Below are 14,321 nucleotides of genomic sequence, written 5' to 3'. Positions count from 1 at the left end.
GAGAACCAGATCATCATGGCCATGTGATCTGAATAAAAGGACCTGAATTTCATGATATTCACTGTAAGATAGAATACCATGATTTAAACGATCTTAACCCTCGTTCGTTTGAGGGATTATGGAATGGTAACTATTAAGTTAAACAACGACACAGGCATTTCCTCTCACGTAAAAAATCTGATAATGGTAAATCATAACTTAGGATATTCTGATTAGTTGTGTCCTAAGGTATTTGCTCGATTCCGGGAACGTGGCAACGAAGGGAGTTCCATTCGTAGGAAAATACAGAGCATCCTTGGCCAGAATATGGTAAAGAAGAGATTGATTTCCGAAAAAGAAGTAACGATGTGTCAATCTCTCTCTCGAGTGCGTATATATTATATACAGAGAGGTACCACATAGTGTTAACGTATGATAGCGCGAGCGTGAAGTATCACTGTTGGAGCATTGCGAAATATTCGTAAAAACGAGCATCGTTCAGTGGCATCCCTTAGTTAGCCAGCAAGCGTATAAGTAGAAGGTCCTTAAGATTTATGTGATTGATTTCTGATAATTCGGTGCCTACAAATCAATGACTTTAAAGATGAATTGTAGTTGCACACGCAAACACGAGCAAACAGTTTTCACCTCAAAGGCAACTTCTATGTAATGTTGTACGCGCGTAAATATTTATTTCTGTTACCACGTTATTGCTGTTTTGTAGATTTTAGTAGTACAGCTATCGGTAGTGTGCGATAAAATACGCTATATAATAGATAATTGTAAGTAAAGTGACAAAGTGATGGTATAAATAGGTACTTCGACGAAAGTTGGTACAAGTGTATCTACGTTTCTCAGTAGTGGTGAGGTGAGTAGGAATGAAATATACAACAAGAATTGAATTTATATAGAGTATTTTGTTATAAATCGTCCTATGTACGTATAGAAACGTGTTTTAATACTTACAAGTATCCAGATTTTTCTACTAAAAGTTATCTGAAATTGATAATTTTCCTATTTGTGCCTTTCTTCTAAGTACCTTGTAGTCATCTTACTAACTCAACAAAAATCAATGTTAATTTAAAAAAAAGTACTATGGTGCTTTTTAGTGATTTGCACAAATGAAAATGTTGAAGCTTGTCATTGCGACGAGTTTGATCGTTCTAGTGTTAAACTAAACAATTTTCAAAAGTGAGATTACACAGAAACATATGTCGATAATATTTGTCATTCCTGTGGTCTATTTCGCGTGATTGTGCTTCGTTTCTGATGTAATTTCAACTTATCACGCGAACTAAGTTTCTTTTATTGTTATCAGTTTCCCGTCTTTCTAATTCGCCACATTTTTTCGCCCTTTGTTTCAAAATATTAAATCATAGTGTGATCCAAGTTTCTTTTATTAGATTCACTGTTTGTTCATCCTGCGTCTTTTCAATTCGGCACTTTTTTATTTCAGGATAATGACAGGCTTCAAGATACTGTTTGCACGTTTCGTGTTAATTAGTCTCCTGGATTCATTAGTTCACACGGCGTCTGCTCAAGGTTTGCGCTTTAAGTCGTCTTTTTCCATGCACTTTAGATTCTAGTACGACCTTATCATGGAACCTTCGTGTAATTTCGAAATTTTACGCGTTTATTAATCATCAATGAAAGAAAGGAATTGATTTCAAATCTACCAGAAATATTATGTATACTACTTATTTGCGCATTTCGAGGCAATTCGAATTCATAAAGATTGCTCTGTTACATGCTGATTTACATTTTATAAGACATAACAGGCACACTAACATGCGTTTCCATGAAATTATGTCGAATTTAACATGATATATTTCTATCAGTGTTGCAACTACCACCGTATTGTTGATTAGTGTGCGAACTATACATATATACAATTATTTATATTCGTATTTTCGGGCACCACGCTCCAATATTCCTAATTTCGAGTCGATCGAGAATCAAAAATGTAACCTGTACCTTGCGCAGGAAACTACGCAACGAAGCTTATACGGAGGCATATACGAATCCTTTGCTGTATTTTCTGAAGAACCAATCGACGATAACGATACTTGATGTAAAGTAACATGAGCGTTTGATCGTAGCAAGAACGTTTATGATTACATTATTTCGAGGTCTCAGGATTTATTGGGCACCTAGAAGGATCGAGACAAGAGAACGTTACCGGGGACTGCACATTTTTATAAACTTCCAAGCTTTTTATGCAATGACTGATAAAATTAATTATAACATAGAGATATTCCAGACACATGCTTCATACTTCTGGACTTCATATTTTCTATTTTCGTATTGTCGTCGTGCTAATAACTATATGTTATAGTATAAGAATAAATATCTACGTTATGAAGACGGATGAAGTATCTGCAGTGTAACTATGTTGTTAATGATGGGAGAAGCGTGTAATCGTACGGTATACGATGTGAACGAAGTATCAGGAGTAATGGTTAATATTTGAAACAAAATATATATACATTATTATTCAAAATATTTTAATTAAGAAGCTAACCGAAGAAAATGAATTAATTCTTAACCCTATTGGCAATTTCTTAGATGTAATAATTTCAGATCTCTACAAATGTTTTATTTTAAAATTGTTTGATCCAGAATGTATCACACCGGACAATCAAGAAGGCACGTGCCTCCACTTCAGAAGATGTCAGCCTTTGCAAGAAATACTGCAGACACAGGGTCATACAGCTACCGATTTTTTGAGGCAATCACTATGCAGATATGAGGGCCATGATCCGATCGTTTGTTGTCCAAACAATCCAAACAAACATAAGAGAGGACTTTTGATTTCTTTTGAAACTAAGTATAAGTATAGGGCCTTGCGACCACCATACTGTGGTTTTAGCAACGTTACGCATACCAGGGTGGTTGGTGGTAAACCAGCAAAGCTTGGTACGTTTTTTCTCTTCCTTTCCGATTAATAATAAGCGATTTGTTACGAAGCATGAACTTTAAAGGCACTAAACAGCATATCAAAGTACGTTTCAATTAAATTAAATAATAATACTACGGTTTCATTGGTAGTAACTTTGCTTATTAACTTGAATTATTTCTTCCTTTTAGTTCATATTAGAAAGAGTATGTTTTTACTTGAAATTAAAAATTGATATAGGAGTAATAATATGGATAGAGATCAAAAACTGTTAGGGGAGAAATACATGTTTGAACTTTAATTTTTATTCCAGTGGTCAAAATTTAATTTCTCTCTTAATCAAATTTCTATTTGAGAGTATTTGTACGTATATTGTTATCGCCTTCTGCGTCATCGAATGTCCAATGGATAACGATAGTTTCCAACTCATCACGCCAGAAAAGTATGTATGTTCACAACTATAACTATTGCGTTTTAGGTGCTTGGCCATGGATGGTTGCATTAGGTTTTCATAATTACACACACCCATGGAAGGATCCGGAATGGAAGTGCGGAGGTTCCCTGATATCGGCTAGGCATGTTTTGACCGCAGCACATTGTGCAATACACAGTAGTTTGTACGTGGTTCGTATCGGGGACTTAAATCTGAAACGAACTGACGACGGAGCGCATCCCATTGAAATGGGATTCGAATCTAAACTGATTCATTCTGATTATAAGCACGGGAGATCTTATCATCATGACATCGCTATTCTTAGATTGGAGAAGGATGTATCATTTTCGGGTAAGTGGTCAAATATTTCTGAGTTTCCAATATTTATGCTATGGAGTATTACGAAACTATCATTTCTTTCGATTTCTTACCATAAAACATGTAGAATTCTTTCCCATACTTTTCATTATCCGTTTCCATTGCTATCATATATTTCCTTATTTTTCAGAGTACATACGTCCCATTTGTCTCCCTCTAGAAGAGTCCCTTCGAAATAACAACTTCGTGGGCTATAACCCCTTCGTTGCTGGATGGGGAAAATTAAGTTATGGTACGCGATACTAATTTTAGAATAAAATTAAACAGTTGCACTCTTAATGTCTTTCTCATTTTCTTCGTAGGTGGGCCATATAGTGATGTATTAATGGAAGTACAAGTGCCAGTGATTAGCAACGCCGAATGCAAAAAGGCTTATAGCAACATTCCTGATACAGAAATATGTGCCGGATACGCCGAGGGTGGAAAGGATGCTTGTACGGTAATCAAGTTACAGATTAACTACAAATTATACGGTGTCTGAAGACACATCAATTCGAATCAACATCAAATCGACGTCTTAAACATTAAAAATAATAGATACACACAATTTAATAGTTTTGCCCATTTCTCATACAACATTACGGTATTTAATCTCATTTCCTTCTAACCTTAGTTTTACTCAAAATACATATAATACGTACATCGTAAACTGAAATATTTCAATACATAAAGTAATAATAGATTATTACTGTATATAAGTATAGTTTCAATATAATTCGATTGAAATATTTCAACTTTGATTAAAATCTTTAAACATTAAAATTAAAAATGTACATCGTTTCAGGGTGACAGCGGAGGACCATTGATGATACCACAAAACTTCACTTATTATGAAATAGGTGTTGTGTCTCGTGGTCATGAGTGCGCTTTACCTGGATATCCTGGCATTTACACTAGGGTCACGTCCTTCCTCGATAGCTTTATTCTCCCAGCGTTGCAATAATACGATTATTACTGTTTGCATAAATATCATTTTTCGTGTACGAAAGATAAAGTTGGAATTTATTATTGTAGTGATTAGAGGCAGCTCAAATTTATATTGGTTTGTACGTCACATACTATAGCCTTAGAATGCACAAAATATAACTTTGAAACGTCACTAATTTTTTACGCACGCTACCTGCTCGACTTACAGATATAAAAATGATATTTTTTAATTTTTTAATTAAATTTCATTAATTACATTTTTTTCCGCTCCTCCTTTTTTGATGGTAATAAGAAATCAATTTTCGCAAAGCTTCTATAAATTTTGTTTCTGATGTATCAAGGGAATAATTAAATATTTCACTTAGAACGTATATTTCTTGTATATACATACAAAATTGCCGAATACTCTAAAACATTGCATAAGATAGAGAGCTTCCGGAAGTTCAGACACAGAGAGTGTGTAAGATACAAGATAAGTATCGCGCCTCCCAAAACTATTTTTTATTCGTTAAAAACGTCCTACCTACTCATGCAATCACGTGCGTCCCTGAAACTTTACTTATGTTTTTATCACTTTCTAATTGAATACACTCTTTCTGCATTTTTGGCTAGATATAAGAGAAATTTCCATTCAACCAAAGGTATACTTACACATTACAGATACTTACGAGACATAAATTCCCAAACTATTATGACAAATAAAAAACCTTATACTATTAAATCTGTTTGTATTTTGTTGCATGAGAATGCATATGTACATTACCTTTGTATCCCCTTGAACGCTTCAATATTGCGCATATAATCTTGTGGAGAATTGGTCGAGGATAGATAATGTGAAATAACGAGAGCAAGAAATTGCTGTCGGAACCCATCAAATATATTTCGAATAAATAAATAAATTAATTAATATATAGCCGTATACGTGAGTCGCGCTATCTCTCGATCGCATCCGTTTATTTATACTGGTCGGGGGAGAGTCGGAAAATTAAAATTCGTCTTCATTCGACGGTTGCATGTAGCGCGACATTGTTTTCCCCGGAGTTTGTTTATTATTACATTTCTGCGTCAAGGCTGAGTCAATGTCTTGAGGTAAAACAACAGCATGAGTCGCTCTCCACTCGTGTCGTCCTTTGACTCCTGTGCCGCTACAAACTGTATTTTATACAGATTTTATAAAACTACTTTGTATGTTTGTTTAGACTGTTAATCTAAAGGTTGGTGTACAACGAAGAAATGACACAATGATGTAGTCTGGTGACGTTCATGAATATCAAGGAATCACTCTATATTTGCTCATAAATATATGTATATATTTGACAATACTGTATTTAAAATATATAATTATTAGAATATGAATAATTACTTTTTTATTCTATCAGAATTTTGATGAAACTGAACGTTTGAAAAGAAAGAATTGATACCTTGATATCATGATTTGTACATCCTATATATACAATAGATTTTGGAATATTATATAATGGAGAACCAGATCATCATGACCATGTGATCTGAATAAAAGGACCTGAATTTCATGATATTCTTATCCAGTTAGATAATATAACTAGGTATCTTCACTGTAAGATAGAATACCATGGTTTATACGATCTTAACCGTCGTTCGTTTGTTGGATTATGGAATGGTAACTATTAAGTTAGACAACGACACAGGCACTTTCTCTGACGTAAAAAATCTGATAAATCATAACATAGAATATTTTGATTAGTAGCGTCCTAAGATATTTGCTCGATTCTGGGAATGTGTCAACGATGAGAATTTCATTCGTAGGAAAATACGGAGCATCCGTGGTAAGGATATGATAAAGAAGAGGTTGATTCCCGAAGAAAGAGTAACGAAGCGTCAATCTCTCTCTCGAATGCGTAAATATTATATACAGAGAGGTACCACATACTATTAACGTATGATATCGCGAGCGTGAAGTATCACTGTTGGAGCATTGCAAAATATTCGTAAAAGGGAGCATCGTTGAGTGTCATCTCTCAGTTAGCCATCAATTGTGCAAGTAGAAGGTTCTTAAGATTTACGTGATTACGAGTTGCACATGCAAACACGAGCAAACAGCTTTCACCGTAAAAGTTACTTTTATGTAATGTTTTACGTGCAAAAGTTTTTATTTCTGTTACCACGTTATTGCTGTTTTGCAAATTTTAGTAGTACAACTATCGGTAATGCGCGATAAAATACGCTATATAATAGATAATTGTAAGTAAAGTGACAAAGTGATGGTATAAATAGGTACTTCGACGAAAGTTGGTACAAGTGTATCTACGTTTCTCAGGAGTGGTGAGGTAAGTAGGGGCCGATATACAATAAGAATTGAATTTATATAGAGTATTTTGTTATAAATCGTCCTATGTACGTATAGAAACGTGTTTTAATACTTACAAGTATCCAGATTTTTCTACTAAAAGTTATCTGAAATTGATGATTCTCCTATTTGTACCTTTCTTCTAAGTTCCTGGTAGTCGTCTTACTAACTCAACAAAAATCAACGTTAATTTAAAAAAAAGTACTATGGTGCTTTTTAGTGATTTGCACAAATGAAAATATTGAAGCTTGTCGTTGCGACGAGTTTGATCGTTCTAGTGTTAAACTAAACAATTTTCAAAAGTGAGATTACACAGAAACGTATGTCGATTATATTTGTCATTCCTATGAGCTATTTCGCGCGATCTTGCTTCCTTTCTAATATAAATTCAACTTATTGTACGAACTAAGTTTCTTTTATTTTTATCACTTCTGCGTCTTTCTCATTCGCCACAGCATTTTACTCTTTCTTCCAGAACAATATATCGTAGTGTGATCCAAATTTCATTTATTAGATTCATTGACCGTTATCAGTCCTGCGTCTTTTCAATTCGTCACTTTTTTATTTTAGGAGGATGACTGGCTTCAATATACTGTTCGCATGTTTGGCGTTAACCTTTTGAGTGCTGGATACTCCCGGCGAAAGCAATCCGCGTGGACGGCACGCGCTTAGCGGTTGCGATGATTGAACACACTATTGATTCGAACACTAATTATTCTATTTGTTACGTCGGTCGACACTCTACCTAGACCTGGCCACACACCGCGGACAAGATGGTAACCAGATGTCCGCTCGCCCTTACTGCGTACCCTCAATATTCTCAAGTACCCTCCATAAATCTCAGCAATTTCCTAGTCGAGGTCCTTCGAACCGAATTTCTCTGCATTGTTTCCTAAACTTTATTGTCCACCACGGGTTGACACGGGAAAGTTGCCTTTTCTCACGTATGCGGCCTCCCACCAGCGACTTTATCTCGAGGGCGGTTAGCATCCTTCCTCACCCACCACCATAGCAAATAACCAATTAACAACGAAGCCTATTTCCCTTACTCTCTTAGCCAAAATCGTCACCAACAAATCCGATGGTCCCGTGCGCTAGACACACCCATCCTTAGCTTTCCTCCGCCACAGCATCATCATCGAACTTCACTGATCTTCCATCTTCCAAGTAGTCAACATTCCTTGACCGGGTTTACACCCGTAGATCAGTCACTTACTTATCTTACACATACGCACCAGCGTAACTATCTTCTTCACAAATTGTTGGAATAAACTGTGATTTCTAACTTATTATATCAGTGTCATATTCAGTTAAACCACCTCTATTATCCTAAACGATTTCGTGGCGTCGATTATCTAATTGTGACGGGAATTTACGACTCCCGTTGGCGTGCTCCTCGCGATCGCGTCTCTCCGCGAGTGATCGAACAGGTATACTTACACATTACAGATACTTACGAGACATAAACTCCCAAACTATTGTGACGAATATAAAATTTAATACTATTAAATCTGTTTGTATTTTGTTGCATGAGAATGCATATGTACATTACCCTTGTATCCCCTTAAACGCTTCAATATTGCCCATATAAACTATATTTTATACAGATTTTGTAAAACTACTTTGTATCTTTGTTTAGACTGTTAATCTAAAGGCTGGTATACAAGGAAGAAATTTTTTTTTTTATTTAGTTGTTTACATTCACAATTGGTCCAATTTGGACATTTGGTAGAAACAAGGAAGAAATGGCACAATGATGTAGTCTGGTGACGTTCATGAATATCAAGGAATCACTCTACATTCGCTCATCCCCAGATGGGAAACAAATGAAAAAGTGGAAAATGCCAGTAACACATCTGATAAACGCTGCACCATACTCAGCACAACAGCGCAAGAAGTTAACTTAACAACAAACTTAATTAAGGCAACAAAGACAAGTAAAGCACCAGGATTTGACTTGATCAATGGAAAAATCTTAAAAAACCTTCCCGCAAAGGCAATAAGACTAACAACGATAATATTAACGCAATTCTAAGAATACAGTACTTTCCCACACTATGGAAAATAGCACAGATCGTAATGTTACCCAAACCAAACAAAAACCCACATCTAACTGCATCCTACAGGTCAATATCATTACTACCTGCATTTTCCAAATTACTAGAAAAATTATATATAACCGCCTAAAACCAACAATAGAAAAAGAAAAACTAATACCGGACCATCAATTTGGATTCAGGAATAAACACTCCACAATAGAACAAATGCACAGACTCGTCAATGAAATCTTACAGGCGCTGGAAACAAAACAATATTGCACGGCACTCTTTATGGACATCGAAAAAGCATTTGACAAAGTGAACCATGAAAAACTTCTTCAAACATTCAAAAAGCAATTTCCAGAACAAATCTACGAACTACTCAAATTTTACTTAAACAATAGAACTTTCGTAGTAAAAATAAATGATGCATATTCTGAAATTAAGGATATCAAGGCAAGAGTACCGCAAAGAAGCGTCCTAGGATCGATACTATACACACTATATATGGCAGACATACCAACAACTGTCAACAGCAAAATACTAACGTTCGCGGACGATACGGCCATACTAGTGAGACACGCAAATCCAGAAACGGCAGCCGCACTACTACAAGAACACATTACAAAAATAGAAAAGTGGCTGCAAAACAAACAAATAAAAGCGAATACCAGTAAGTGCAATCACATAACATTTACACTTAGAAAAGGAAAAACACCAGATATCCAACTGAACGGCGCCCGCATAGCACAAACAAAGCAAGTCAAATATCTAGGAATACATTTAAACACACACCTTACATGGAAGCATCACATAAAATCAATAATAAACAGAATACGTAAAAAAAGGAAGCAGATGTACTGGTTAACCAATAGAAAATCAAATTAAGCACAATGAATAAACTAAATATTTACAAAACAATAATCAAACCAATCTGGACATACGGAGTACCACTATGGGGGACGGCAGCAATGAGTCACATAAATAAAATAGAAACAGAGCAAGCAAAAATTTTAATAGTTAACGCTCCATCACGTCAGAAATGAAGACTTACGAAAAGATTTAAAAATTCCAACAGTCAAACAGGAAACTTTATACTATATACTCATCTACTATATACTATATACTATAAACTGAATCTTTTGACGTAATCTTAATAGCTTAAAAGAATCTCTAATCCTGTACGTGTTTTCGGTTTATGGATGGTCCTTAGAACGATCCTTAGGTTTATTGTGCATTCTTACAAATTACCGAGAAGGCGGGTAGTTATTTTTCCAATAAACAATGTCACCTACGAGCCACGTTGGTAGGTGGCTTCCTCCTCCTATCTTCATTCATTAACGTTGGCTATAACCAATAGACACCCTCGCTTTCCTATCGAACAGTGTGAACAACGAATCCATGTTCTTCGTTCAAAAAGCACACCCACACCGAGCTTCCCTCCTGTGGCGGCACTCGATAGCGCCAATACCACCACTCGATACCAACTAGTGTCGGACGACGGCAGCGCAGTGGTTAGCGCCAAACTATAAATATTTGTAAATATTGTAAATAAACCTATTTGACATCCCCCTCCCCCCCACCCTATGATTCCGCCTCTCCCCAAAGTTATACAGCACCCAAAAAGTAGACTACCGAAGCGTCCTGTTTTGCGACCAAGTTTTCAGGACAGAAAAATCAACCAAAAACAAAATTACATAAAAGCTCCGCTCCCCAGCGACTTAAATCCAAAGATTAGATTTTAACACAAAAAATGTAAAGCGCCGACACATAATATAGTATGGCTATGTCGTACCGTCGCGTATCGGTACTTTTGCCTAACACATATTATCAAATTCATAGTTTATTGTGAATACCCAAATGTATTTATATGTATCTTGGTTGTAAATAAACGTTATTAAAAAAAAAAGCAGTGGTTAGCGCCTTAGAGTACAAACGTTCGGATCCCGGGTTCCAAATCCCGACGCCTCGTACTTTTCCGAAGTCCGATTTTTCTTCTACGACATCTAAATAAGAAGAGAATACAGCAGTACCCCCACAAGCGACATCTACAGCCAGCAGCTACAATTATCACGGATATATGAAAGAAGATGGAGAAAAAGAAAAAAAAAAGTGTGTTTCGTCCAGAACCTGCTAGTGGACTCATCAGTAAGGTTTTACCTAGCAGGCTCATGCCTTAGACACAAGGAAGGAGAGAAGAAAGGGTGTATGTACAAGGCAGGAACATTGAAAAGGATTCTTCCCTCCCTCTACACCAGCATGTGGACACTGTATCCAAGGCCAGTTCGATCGAATCTTCTACCCTCTCCCGCGACGTATCCCTGTGGAGCGGCCACTCTGTTAACCTAATCAGGCTACTACAAAGGTTCACGGATACCCCGTGTGCCGGAGGCTGACTAGCACACGGCGTATCGCGAGTACCTTTACTACTATTCTATTTTTGATTATTTTGCTCTTAGGCCAAAGGCGGCTCCCGTGGGCATTCTTGAATTAATCTTCCGTCGCGAAAGTTCATCCTCTTTTCTTTCTGTCGCTCCATCTTGCCCATATGTGGTTTCACAAACAAACAGCTTGTAAAAGCAGATGCAGGGGGATGGATGATGTTGGGTGGACAAAGAAAGGAAATGGAGAGAAGAGAGAAGTAGTAGTGTTTCGTCCGAGATCTGCTAGTTGGGACTCTTCAGTAAGGCCTACCTAGCAGACCTATACCTTAGACACTGGGATAGGAAAACTTGTGTTGAAAGTTATATTTATTGAAACAAACAGCGTCAATGTGACCACTAGTGAGAAAGCATTAACATCGCTAGCCCTATGTTGATATGGATGGCCCTCTGGTGACTAGTGTAAGACGTATTCTACAAACGTGTAATTTAAACTAAATCATTGTGATGAGTTATAAATAGATTGTACATTTATAGTAAATTTAAAAGTGTAGAAATACACAGATTGCATAGAATAATGTGCAAAGATATCAAAAATATTGAAAGTAAAGTTTCTGCTATATTATTAAGGATTAACATAATAAATGAGTTATATTACTTAATTGAATTGAATGAAAGAAATTTCTATTTAAGTTCAATTTCCATAATTGTATTTTTGTAATAGTGTTACATGAAGCTACGAATTTATATAAACATCCACGCTCTGATCATAATAGAGAATCTAATATAAACAAAATTAGAAGAGTATGAAACAGAATATCGGACGTTAGTGAATTCCTGTTTACAGATCGTTAACGCGATATGTTTCAAAGGAAAAAACAAAAGAAAGAAATGCACACTGTAATGTTTCTGATAAATATCATTTTTCGTGTACGAGAAGAAAAGCTGGAATTTATATTTGTGATGATAAGAGCCAGCCCAGACTTATTGTTTTGTATGACACGGATTATAGCCTTAACATGCATGAAATGTCACTTTGAAGCGACATTAATTTTTTAGATACGCTAAAAATGCACGACTTAAAGATATAAAAATGATAAACGAACATTAATTAAATTACTATTTCCGCTTCTTCTTTTTTGATGGTAATAATAAATCAACTTTCGCAAAGCTTTTATAAATTTTGTTTCTGATGTATCAAGAGCATATTCCACTTAGAAAGTTTACTCTTTGTATGTATATGCAAAATTTCGGACTACTCTGAAACATTTCATAAGATAGAGAGCTTCCAGAAGTTCGGACACGGAGAGTGCATAAAACAAAGAAAAACCTGGCGTCTTTCAAAACTATTCCGTATTCAAAAATATTTCCGTTCCTATTTCCTGTGAAAATTTTCTGCCTATTCCTGAAATTACGTGGATCCTCGAAATTTTACTTATTCCTTTAACACTTCCCAATTAAATACACACTTTCTGCATGTTTAGCTGTATGTAACAGAAATTTCCATTCAGCCAGAGGTATACTTACACATTACAGATATTTACAAGACACTTTAATTCCCAATCTATTATGACGCATAAAAAAGTTGATAATGTTAAATCTATTCGTATTTTATTGCGTGTAAGTATAGATATAGTGATGTACATTATCTTTGAACGTACATTACCATTACTCCGTTGAATGCTTCAATATTGCGCATATTTACCGCATTTTATACAGATTTTGTAAAAGTACTTTGTATGATTCTTCAGATTATTAATCAAAATGCTGATGCATAAAGAAGTGGTACAATGATGTGTAGTCTAGTGTCATTTGTGAATATCAAGGAGTCCCCCTACATTTGCTCAGGTATATATCTTTGACTATACTCTATTGAAAATGTGTAATTATTAGAGTATGAATAATTAATTTTTAATTCTATCAGAATTTTAATGAGATTATACCTTGGAAAAAAAGAATTGATACCTTGATATCATGGTTTGTACATCCTATATATACAATAAATTTTGGAACATTATACATTGAAGAGTCAAATTATCATGGTCATGTGATTCGAATAAAAGGACCTCAATTTGATGATATTCTTAGGAAGTTAGATAATATAACTAGGTATATTCACAACAAAATAGAATACCATGGTTTACGTGATCTTAGTATTGTTCATTTAAATGATCATGGAATAGCAACTGTTAAGTTAGACAGGATAATAGATTTTACAAACCATGTTAACAGCTCTGATTACATATTTTTGGGTACCTCCTCAAGATTACACATTTTCTCCAATTCTGGTATGTTGCTTCATCGAATGAACTATTAAGTCTATTTGAATTATTAGTAACGGATTAAGAAAAGAAACAAGTAATTGTGTTAGGCAAGGAAGAAGTAATTTATCAAGCACTGAATTGCTGCCTTCTTTTACTGCAACACAAAACAAAAATTCTGAATGATGTTAGTAATTTATGTCTCTTTTCAGATTAAACAATTTTCCGGATTTATTCATAATTTCGAAGAATATGCTGGTATTCAAAGAATCAGGAAAAGAATGGACCATTATAGGAAATCTCTTTTTCATTGTAGGTGACATATACTTTATTCATTGCATGGTTCAACGTATTTTTGAATACATGTAACTGAGAAAATTCTTCTGTGATTTAAAAAAAGGAGTAGAATTGATACCTTTGAATGACATTAGAAATATTTCAATATAAGCACCATTGTCGAAGAATTACAAGATTTTTGTAAAAGTGAACATAAAAAAAGGTAAAAACATCTCTCATCGTGACAGGCATCTCTCAGTTAGCCGTCAAGTGTGTAAGTAAAAGGGTCGTAAGATTGATCGTATTTGGTTTTTGATAATTCTGTGACTACAGATGGATCATTTTTAAGATCAATTAAAGTTGCACTTGTCACACAGGTAAACAGTTTGTATCATAGAAGTAACATTTATGTGATGTGTTACGTG

The 14,321-nt window shown here is 35.2% G+C and overlaps 3 protein-coding genes and 1 long non-coding RNA gene across 9 annotated transcripts in view; all 4 read left to right on the top strand.

Annotated features, from left to right (window-relative positions):
- Window positions 1-14,237, top strand: part of LOC138181902 (bis(5'-adenosyl)-triphosphatase enpp4) — a 32,622-nt gene extending 18,385 nt beyond the window's left edge. For 4 of the 6 annotated variants that reach the window (XM_069117292.1, XM_069117294.1, XM_069117293.1 and 1 more), the window contains exon 10: window positions 13,833-14,211. In XM_069117292.1, the coding sequence (XP_068973393.1) occupies window positions 13,833-13,989 (157 nt within the window). In that variant the 3' untranslated portion in view covers window positions 13,990-14,211. Of the gene's footprint in view, window positions 1-13,832 lie in introns of all 6 variants that reach the window. The other 2 variants (XM_069117296.1, XM_069117290.1) reach the window with 2 other exon arrangements.
- Window positions 1-14,321, top strand: part of LOC138181913 (venom protease) — a 35,707-nt gene that overhangs the window by 13,415 nt on the left and 7,971 nt on the right. The gene's annotated exons all lie outside the window — the stretch shown is intronic.
- LOC138181942 (uncharacterized) lies at window positions 704-7,636 on the top strand. Its single transcript, XR_011173648.1, has 3 exons — window positions 704-794; window positions 6,852-6,919; window positions 7,510-7,636. It is a non-coding gene; the product is annotated as an uncharacterized LOC138181942 (long non-coding RNA).
- Window positions 1,440-5,073, top strand: LOC138181933 (venom protease-like). The gene is made up of 6 exons (XM_069117342.1): window positions 1,440-1,521; window positions 2,599-2,895; window positions 3,354-3,659; window positions 3,817-3,918; window positions 3,989-4,125; window positions 4,471-5,073. The coding sequence occupies exons 1-6, from the start codon at window positions 1,440-1,442 to the stop codon at window positions 4,627-4,629; spliced, it is 1,083 nt and encodes a 360-aa protein (XP_068973443.1). The 3' UTR covers window positions 4,630-5,073.

This window comes from Bombus flavifrons, chromosome 7 (assembly GCF_040668555.2).
Source record: "Bombus flavifrons isolate JBK064 chromosome 7, iyBomFlav1_principal, whole genome shotgun sequence".
Lineage (NCBI taxonomy): Eukaryota > Metazoa > Arthropoda > Insecta > Hymenoptera > Apidae > Bombus > Bombus flavifrons.
Note: the sequence above shows the minus strand (reverse complement) of the source record. Positions and strands in the feature narration are given on the sequence as shown.